Raw genomic sequence first — 9154 nt, 5'->3', positions numbered from 1 at the left:
TGGCTTCCTTCCGCAGGAGAGGGGTGTAGGGGAGCTACCTCAAGGCTGCGTGGGCAGGCCCCTGGGGAACAGGTAGGGTTGCAGGGGATGGACAGGGGAGAGAGGTCTGGGTGGTTTCTCGTGTTTTCCATGCCACTGACCTTGGCCCTGTAGGTCCCAGCTCCAAAACTCAAAAGTGGGGAGGAGGTGGTGAGGGTAGCCAGGAGCTGATCACAGGACCGTGGTGGGGCAGGAAGCTTGACCCTTGTACAGGGTGAGCTGCATAGGGCACTTGGGAGCACCCCCAGGAAGAGAGCCCCCAAACGACCCCTTGTGGCTGCATCACCCATGGGCCTCCCCATAGCCGTCCCCAGGCAGGCACGACCCACATGCGGGTTCTGCTGCTGGCCTACTGTGTGTCCCTGGGCAGGCCCCCGACCTCTTGGGCCTGCCAAGGGGCTGATAAACACCTCTTCACCCCCTTCCTCTCCAAGCCGGGACTGGGGGAAGCTCAATTGAGTTACAAGTTGGGAAAAGGGTTTAGTGACTGATCTGAGCAATAATCCTATCAGTATAGCTCCCCCGCGTTGAGTCCTTACTGGGAGCTGGGCCCTCCTAAGTAGTTCAGGTTAATTGAAAGGATGAGACTCCCCAGCTCTCTGTCTAAATATGAAAGCCGGTAGAGTCCTGGCGGGTTTTATTTTTACCTCCAGGCATGTGGGGGAAGAGAGAGGTCCCAGAGATGTTCTTTGGGCTTCACAAAGAAAGCTCACATGTAACTACCTTTGAGGAAAGTGAGATGTCCGTGGAAACAAGAATAGAGTGTGGCAGCAGATTAGGAAGCAAGACAAGACGTTTTGGGGATGAAAGGTGACCTTGGAGGAAGGGGGAATCCTGGCAGATGCCCTTGTCAGAAGGGACACTCAGGAGGACAACTCTGCCGGCAGGTGCGTCCCTGCTGGCTGGCCACTGCAGGAACACGGAGCACTGCCCTTCTCCTTATCTGGACTTTTGAAGGTCTCCAGTTTGCAAGCTCTCCACCAGCTGGCAAAGAAGTTAGAAAGAAGTCTGGAGAAGCCCAAAATGTGTCATTTGTCATGGAAAAGCGCAGAAGAGGGGTGAGGGGAGTGGGAGGGTTGCCACCCCCACAGACATGTCCTTAGTTCATCCTTGCAGATGATGAGATGGGTGTGCTCATGGTCTGATAAGTGGCAGGAGGGAAACTGAGGCTCAGAGAAGTCCGTGACATGCCCAACGTGGGAGCCGTGGCTTCTGTGGTGTGTCCAGGAGACCCAGGGTCCAGGGAGGGCCAGGATGCCTTTCCTGTCACGGCTGTCACAAATGACCATAAGCTCGGCAGGCTGAACAACACAACTTTATTACTTGACTTCTCTGGAGGACAGAAGTCCAAAATGGCTCTCTCGGGGCTAAAACCAGGCTGACATCAGGTATGGGCGGGGTGCGTCCGTTTCAGACAGGGAAACTCTGCTCCCTTCTCCATCTTCAGGGACAGCAAATTAGCATCTTCTGATCTGTCTGCCTCCAGTATTCCTGCCTCCCTCTTTCACTTATGATTACTTTCTTGATGATGATTATGATTGCAGTTTGATGGTTCCTGTTGATTATATTGGGCCCTGGATATTCCAAGATCATCTTCCCGTCTGGATTCTTAACTTAATCACACCTGCAAAGTCCCTTTACCATGTCAGGTCACATAGATTCTCAAGTTCCTGGGAGGGCATGTGGGTCTCTTTATTCTGCTGATCTCAGTGGCCTTGGTGAAGGGGTCTGACATTTGGGATAACAAGCATCCCTTCCTCAGGAGGGTGGGAGGAAGGGGCTTCCATCCCATAGGGACTGACTGAGCCTCCCCTTCCCACCCAGGGCCCCACATGTACCGGAGGCAGGCTACTCATTGCGGGAACTAAGGATGGATCAGAACTCCAGGGCTTCGGGGAGGGAGAGGGTGGCCAGGACCCAGCCAGGATCAGGTGGATCAGGATTCAAGTCCAGACTGTGCCTCTGCCCAAGGGCCTGAGGGGAGGGAGTGGGGGTGAGGAGCAGGCTGGCCCCGGGAAGAGAAGGGAGGAAATAAACAAACCTCCTCTCATCCTCATCAAGGATGAGGACCCTCTGCCTCTGTTTTGCAGATGGGGAAACAACAGCTCAGAGAGCTCAAGCACTTTGTCTGAGATCACACAGCTCCTGTGAGCATTCCCAGTGATGCCCACGCTGGCGCTGGCTGTTTACTCCACCTGCTCGCCCCCTGGCCTGCAGCCGGCTTGGTATTTTTCTTTAAACCGACTTGCTTTTTTATTTAAATGCATCTGTTTTAAAAAGGGACTTTATATTATACTCATAAATGGAAAATCACAAAATTCATGGGCTAGTTATGTCTATTTTTATAATGCACATTAAAATGAATTTATTACCATAAAAATGAAAAGTGTTCATCCATATACCATACAAAATGGCCTCACATACCAGCAGTGGGTTCTGGCACTCTCTCTGGGAACTGGCTCTACACCTGCTTCAGTTTTCACCAAATCATAATGTTATTCATGGCTCTCGTTTATTATAGTATTAAATTTTCAAGTGGCTTCCCAGCTCCATTACCTCCAGACTCCCTAGCATGGCCTCAGGGCCCTTCTGGCTCCTGCATTTCTCATTTCCTGACACTCAGGTCCTGCTGCGCTTGGGCAAAGCCGGACTTCCCTTGCTGTGTTGGCTCCCCTGCCAGCAGGTGCCAGGATTTGAACCCAGGCAGCGAGCTTTGAGCCCACACGCCGAACCAGGACGCTGTACCTCCTTTCTGGGATGTCTGGTCCCAGTAAGGCCTGTGATGCAAATAAAGAGGCTTGAAAGCGAGGTAGGGAAGGGATTGGCAGGGTCGCCCAGGAGCCACAGGCTTACGGGGTCCCTCTTGGTCTCATAGGCAAACAGAGAAAGGTTTGATCACGCCTACCTGCTCAGTGATGTAGGTCCAACAGCACAATTCCTGCCCAGGGCGAGGAGCCTAGAGACCTTTTATAACCTCTCCAGGGCAGAGATGACTAGAAGCCGTAGTGGCCAATCCTAAGTCCCTGACCTCGTGCGGGAATGGGACTTCAGGTCCCCCATGTTCTCTTGAAGAAGCTGTATGTTGCAAGAGAGCTCTGTGTCTGGGCAGAGCGGACTTGGAGAGATTTCCCAAGTGCCTCATACTCCTTTCTTTTCCTGCAGTACGGATAATTCATCACTCGAGAAGGGAGTAGAGGCCCCAGTGTAGCCTGATAATAGTCATGCTTTATTAATTCCACTTTTTCCCAAGAGTAGGGGTGTGGGGGGGTAGATCCCTGATTGCATGGGAGACTCAGGGGGTCTGGAGACCCCCAAAGAGATGCTTGGCGGAGGGTTTCCCAGATTGCTGTGAGGCCTTAAGGAGCCAGCTGTGGGGAGAGCCTAGCCCCGGGCCTGATGCATGATGGATGGATTTGCTCAGTAATTATTCTTCTGTCCTGCTTCGGACGGAACTCAGGAAGTGTGTGCTTCCATCAGAGGCTGGGGATGGAGTGAAGAGAACCGCTCCAAGGGGCCGCCTCTCGAGCCAGTCAGCCCCTCTTCAGATCCCAGTTCCTCCACACGCTAGCTGTGTGACTTTGGACAAATCAATTCCCCTCTCTGGGCCCTGGTCTCTTCATCTGGAAAACAGGGTTAGTCATAGTCCCTTCCTCAAGGGACTGAGGGGAGGGTTACAACAATCCACCCAGGATAATGCTTAGGACGTGTGCGGAACACGACATGGGAGCTACATGGGCCTCCAGGCGGATCTGGGTTTGAATCCTGCCACCGGCACTAACTGCGATGTGACTTGGGGTGATGGTCTTGACCTCTCCAGACCTCCGTTTCTCTGTCTGGAAGTGGGTTTGGTAAAGGCTGCTTCCAGAAGTGATGGGAGCATCCCGTGAGCAGGGCATGTGTCTGCTTGGCTACCGAATGGCGGGGTCCTGAGGGGCAAGAACCTGCCTTCTCCAGGGAGGCCCTCCTCCCCGGGGGTGGGCAGTGGGTCAGCTGCAGGGCTCTGGAGGCAGGCTGTGGCCCTTCCTTGCTGCCCCGCCCCCATGGTGACGAGTGGGGGCCCCTGCCTGTCTGAGGGGCAGGAAGGAAGTGAGGAGGGCAGTTTGCAGCTTCCCCTTTTCTGCCCTGCCCCAGGCGCTGGGTTCTCCCTGTCAGTGCCTAGGAGCAGGGGACAGCGGCACCATGGCCCCCCGTACGCCTGCCGTCCACCAGACCTGCTGCTGCTTTAACGTCCGCATTGCCACCACTGCGCTGGCCATCTACCACATGGTGAGTGTGCAGACAGGCGTGGGGAGGCTGTGTATGCGTGTGTGTGTGTGTGTGTGTGTGTGCATGTGTGTGTGTGTACGTGTGCACGCACGGGTGTAAATGAGAGGGCCCCCATCTACGGAACTCCCCACCATGGGAGGACCACCGCCCACCACTGGGCCTCAGTCTCCCCCTCTGCCTAACAGGGGAGGGGGCTCTGCAGCCACAGCCGGGGAGGAACAGGGGTGGGAGAAGGGGCCTCCTTCTAAGTGAATGGAACTCACTGTTTTCCCCCAAGGCTCAGTTTCTGCCGCTGTAAAATGGGATGACTTAGCATCCACAAGGTTCCAATGCAACAGCAGCTGGGAAGGGGCTGTGGAAGGCAGGCAGGTCTGAGGACCCAGACCGCTTCTGGAGTTGGATCCGCTTCTTCCCCAGTGGGGGCCCTGGGCGTTTTGGTTGGGGAGGAAGGCGGGACTCCCTAGCAGGGAGTGAGGGGGCTGGAGCCTCTGGTTGGTAGCCTGGCACCCCACGGCCTTCTCTCCACCAAAGGAAACTTGCGATCTTGTGCTATGGGTAGGACGGCTTGCCTGGCCCACGCTCCGGAGAAGCGGCCCAGCGGTTCCCCTTGGGAAGCTGGTGTGCACAGCCCCAGCATGGAGCCTCTATCTTCTCTGAATGTAGGGAGATACTGGGTGAGCCCCAGCCCCCTGGGGCCAGAGGCTCCCCACTCTGTCTTGGTGGGTGAAGGTTGGGGTCTCTGTCCGGACCATCTCCCTGCACCCCCACCCACTGTACCACTCTGAGCCACACCCAGCTCCCCCAGGGCCTGTGGGTAACCGTTTTCTCATGAGCCTAGAAGGGCTTCCTCAAAATTAGCCTAAATCTGGCATTCTGTGGTGGGTGTCTGTGACCTGTTTCAGCCTGGCTGCACCTGCCTTCTGCTTCGGGGAAGGTCAGGCAGGGCTGTGGCCAGAGCACGGCCTCCCGAGGGGCATCAGCTCACAGCCTCTGGGTGCACGCATGTGTGCAAGTCCTGGCCTCGCTGCTTCCTAGCTGTGCGGCCTCGGGTTGCTTACCTAACCTCTCTGAACCCCAGTTTCCTCACTGAAAATAGTACTACGTCTCTGATAGGGCTGCTGAGAGCATCAAGGGAGTTCATATCTACAAGGCTCAGAGCAGTGCCTGACGGAGAGGAAGTGTTTGTTATCGGTGTGCGTCAGACCCAGCGCCCATGGCCGCGTAGCCAGAGTTAAGCTGTCAGACCCCAGAATGCTGGCTTGGGGAGTTGCTCAGAGGCTGTCTTGCCTGGCTCCAGCCAGAGGGGTGACCCTGAGAGATGGCGAGGGCACCTTGGCTGTCCCCACCCCCAATCCTTAGGGCCTCTTTAAGCTCTGAGATAGCATAATGTTCTCTGGAGGACAGTGATGGACGCAGAGGGTCCCTGTGGGAGGTGGGCCCAGGTCAGACCCCAGCTCTGCCACTAACTGGCTGTGTGACCTGGGATGACTTTTTCTCTTGGGCCTCAGTTTTCCCTTTAAGAATGATGGAGGGTGTCAGGGGACTGGCCCTGGGGGTTCTAACTCCATCCTGTTTGCGGGCTGGACAGGTCACGGAAAGGAGGGCGGTGGCACAGACGGTCGGCGCTGACCTGGGGGTCCCATCCTGGGTTGGCTCTGGCTTCTGCTGATTGTTGCCACCAAGGAGTAGTGGGCCCGGGAGCTGCTCTTCTGACACCTTGGGAAGCAGGAAACACAGGCTTTTATGCTGCATTTTCTGATATGTTTCTGCATTGGTGACTGATTCGAGATGGAAAGAAATTCCCGTGCTGGCCAGACAGAGTCCATACGCAAGCCATGTGGGCCAGCCGCTGTCTGTCTTGCGTGGTGCAGACTTGGGGACCCTTGAGGTTTCTTCTTCTTCTTCTTCTTTCTTTTTTTAAAGATGTTTTTATTTATTTATTTGGCAGAGAGACAGCAAGGCAGCGAGAGAGGGAACACAAGCAGGGGGAATAAAAGGGGAGAAGCAGGCTTCCCACAAGCAGGAAGCCCAATGCGGTGTTTGGTCCCAGGACCCTGGGATCATGACCTGAGTCAAAGGCAGATGCCCAACAACTGAGCCCCCCAGGTGCCCCGTTGGGGTTTCTTCTTTATCCCATTGTCTGAGGTCCTCACCTCTTTGTGGGGAAGTGACATCGGGGCCCGCTCACAGAGCTGGAGAAAGTGTGGGCAAGTGATCAGGGAAGCCTTCTTGGAGGTGGTGATGCTGGTGGAGGCATAGAGATTTCTTGTGGGGAGTACGGACAGGGTGGAACAGGTGTGCAAAGTATAGAGACTGAGGGGTAGCAGCTTGTGTAGGGATACTACCCAGATCAACTTAGAGGCTTCGGCTTGGGGCGAGGGAGGTGGTATGGGCTGAGAGCAAGCTGAGGCCTTCACTATAGTGCACTACTGATATCTGGGCCTGGAGAATTCTCTGTTGTGGGGACTGAGCTGCACATTGTAGAATGTTTACCATCATGGTTGGTCTCTACCCACAAGATGCCAACAGCACCCCTGGGCTGTGATCACCAAAATATCTGCATATATTGCCGAATGTCCACTGGGGACAAAATCACTCCCAGTTGAGGATCACTGTCTGTAACATGAACCATGGGAGCCAAGAGATGTTCTAGAGCAGAAGGCACGAGAACAGAGGGCAAGCTTGGACCCTGGACTCCTGGCCTGGGCAGTCCTCTCTGGGCTCCTTGGTTTGTTGCAATGGAGAATCATAGTCTGGAGAAGCCTCTGCTCCTTCCCAGAAAGGACAGGGAGGGGCTGGGTGGCAGGTGTGCTGGCAGGGTCTCTAACATCTGGATGGAAAAAGAGAAGCTGCTGTCCAGATGTGTTGATGGCCCAGACGGTTGTCATCTGGGGCCGGTCACGGATGACAACAGCACACTGAGAGCTATTCCTGGACTTGGCCTCTCTGGGGAGGGTTAAATTAGGTCTTTGGTATCCTCAGACAGTGCTACACTTTATCGGTCATGGGGGACCTCCTTATGGGAGGACCCTCTTGTGTCCAAGGTCTGGAGGGTCTCCCTCAAGGTCCCGCTGGGTTTGTGTAGAGGGTTTCCTTGGTCACGGGTGATTTCTGACTCAAACTTGCATGTGTAAAGGAGTCAGAGAACTTTCTTTTCTTTTCTTCCTTCTTTCTTTCCTTTCTTCCTCCCTTCCCCTTTCTCTCTCTCTCTCTCTCTCTCTCTCTCTCTTTCTTTCTTTCTTACAGATTTTATTTGAGAGAGAGAGTGAGAGAGAGAGAGAAAGAGAGAGAGAGAGAGAGAGAGAGCATAAGCCAGGAAGAGGCAGAGGAGGGAAAAGCAGACTTCCCCCGGAGCAGGGAGTCCGATGAGGGGCTCTATCCCAGGTCTCTGAGATCATAACCTGAGCCAAAGGCAGATGCTTAACCTACTGAGTCACCCAGGACCCCCAGAGACCTTTCTTAAATTGGCCTCTTTGGGCCTGGCTTGTCTGGCAACCCAAAGTACGTCCTAAGCCCATGACAGGAGTGGGCGAGTCCCCAGAAGACCCCTTTGCCCAGAAATAGCTCCTTCCCTGACTTTTCCCCTCCAAGCTGCCTAGAATTGCATTAAAATGCCTTGCCCAGATGAAAAGCTTGCACCTGCTTTAGGCCAAGGAGAGAAGGAGGCTAGCTCTGGCTATCTCTGGGTAATAGGGTTATGAAAACTCTAATTTTTCCTACATGCCTATATTCTCTCTACTTGGTACAATGAGCATAAACTACTTTTTTTTAAAGCTTGTGTTATTTATTTATTTATAGTATGAGCAGGGGGAGGGACAGAAGGAGAGGAAGAGAGAATCTCAAACTGGCTTTTCAAGGAACAGGGAGCCCAACTTGGGGTTTGGTCCCATGACCCTGAGATCGTGACCTGAGCAGAAATCAAGAGTCGGTCACTCAACGGACCGCTCAGTGCGTGTACTGCTTTTTAAAGGAAATTTAATTTTAGAATGGTTTTGGATTCACAGAACTCTTGTGAACACAGTAGAGTTTCTGTTCGCTCCTCACCTGGTTTCCCCCGGGGCTAGCATCTTACATTAGAATGGCACATTTGTCACCATCGAGTCCCCATCAGGACCCTGACTCAAACCCAGGCTTTAATCAGATTTTCTCAGCTTTTCCCTCGGATCTCTTTCCTCTCTCAGCATCCCACCCTGGGTACCACGTTACATTTAATCCTCGTGCTTCCTCAGGTTCCCCTTGGCTGGGACAGTTTCTCAGATTTTCCACGTTCTGGGTGACCTTGACAGTCTTGAGGAGTACTGCTCATACATTTAGTCAAATACTCATCAAAAGGGACTTTTAGTTTTCTCTTGGTTGGGCTCCGGTGAAGTGTTCTTGGGAGGGAGGCGGCAGAGGTGAAGGGCGATTCTCAGCCCATCCTATCAAAGGTGTGGACTCCCGACATGTCTCATCACCGTTCATGGTGACCTTGACCGCCTGGCCAAGGTCGTGTTTGTCGGGTTTCTCCCCGCTGTCCCCCACCCCATACTGTCCTTTCTGGAAGAACGTCACTGAAGGAGTGGAAAGTTACTTCTGGAGGGCAGACGAGCTACCTAATATTAGAGATATGTGGAATTTCTCATGGGAGATCGGTTTGTTCTCCTTATCTGTTCTATAACTAAACGATGTATTTATTTATGTCCGTAGAAACTCGTGGTTATTTATTTTATGCCTTGGGTTATAACCCAGGGCTGCTTTATTTTTCTGGTTGCTCTAGCATGCTACTTTTTAAATTGCAAAACAAAGAAAGTCAAGCAAACCTCTCTTGTGTAAAGGAGCCTGTTTTTAATGCAGATAAATTCTCCAACAG

General features: G+C 53.5%; 1 protein-coding gene across 1 annotated transcript in view; it reads left to right on the top strand.

Moving 5' to 3' along the window:
• Nucleotides 1-4143: 4143 nt before the first annotated feature.
• The window catches only part of LAPTM5 (lysosomal protein transmembrane 5), a 23216-nt gene continuing 18205 nt past the window's right edge, over nucleotides 4144-9154 (top strand). The window contains exon 1 of the mRNA XM_059376937.1: nucleotides 4144-4305. Coding sequence (XP_059232920.1) covers nucleotides 4219-4305 — 87 coding nt within the window. The 5' untranslated portion in view covers nucleotides 4144-4218. The remainder of the gene's footprint in view (nucleotides 4306-9154) is intronic.

The sequence above is a fragment of the Mustela nigripes genome, chromosome 14, assembly GCF_022355385.1.
Source record: "Mustela nigripes isolate SB6536 chromosome 14, MUSNIG.SB6536, whole genome shotgun sequence".
NCBI classification, from domain to species: domain Eukaryota; kingdom Metazoa; phylum Chordata; class Mammalia; order Carnivora; family Mustelidae; genus Mustela; species Mustela nigripes.
The sequence above is the reverse complement of the archived record's forward strand: the minus strand, read 5'-3'. Positions and strand labels throughout refer to the sequence as shown.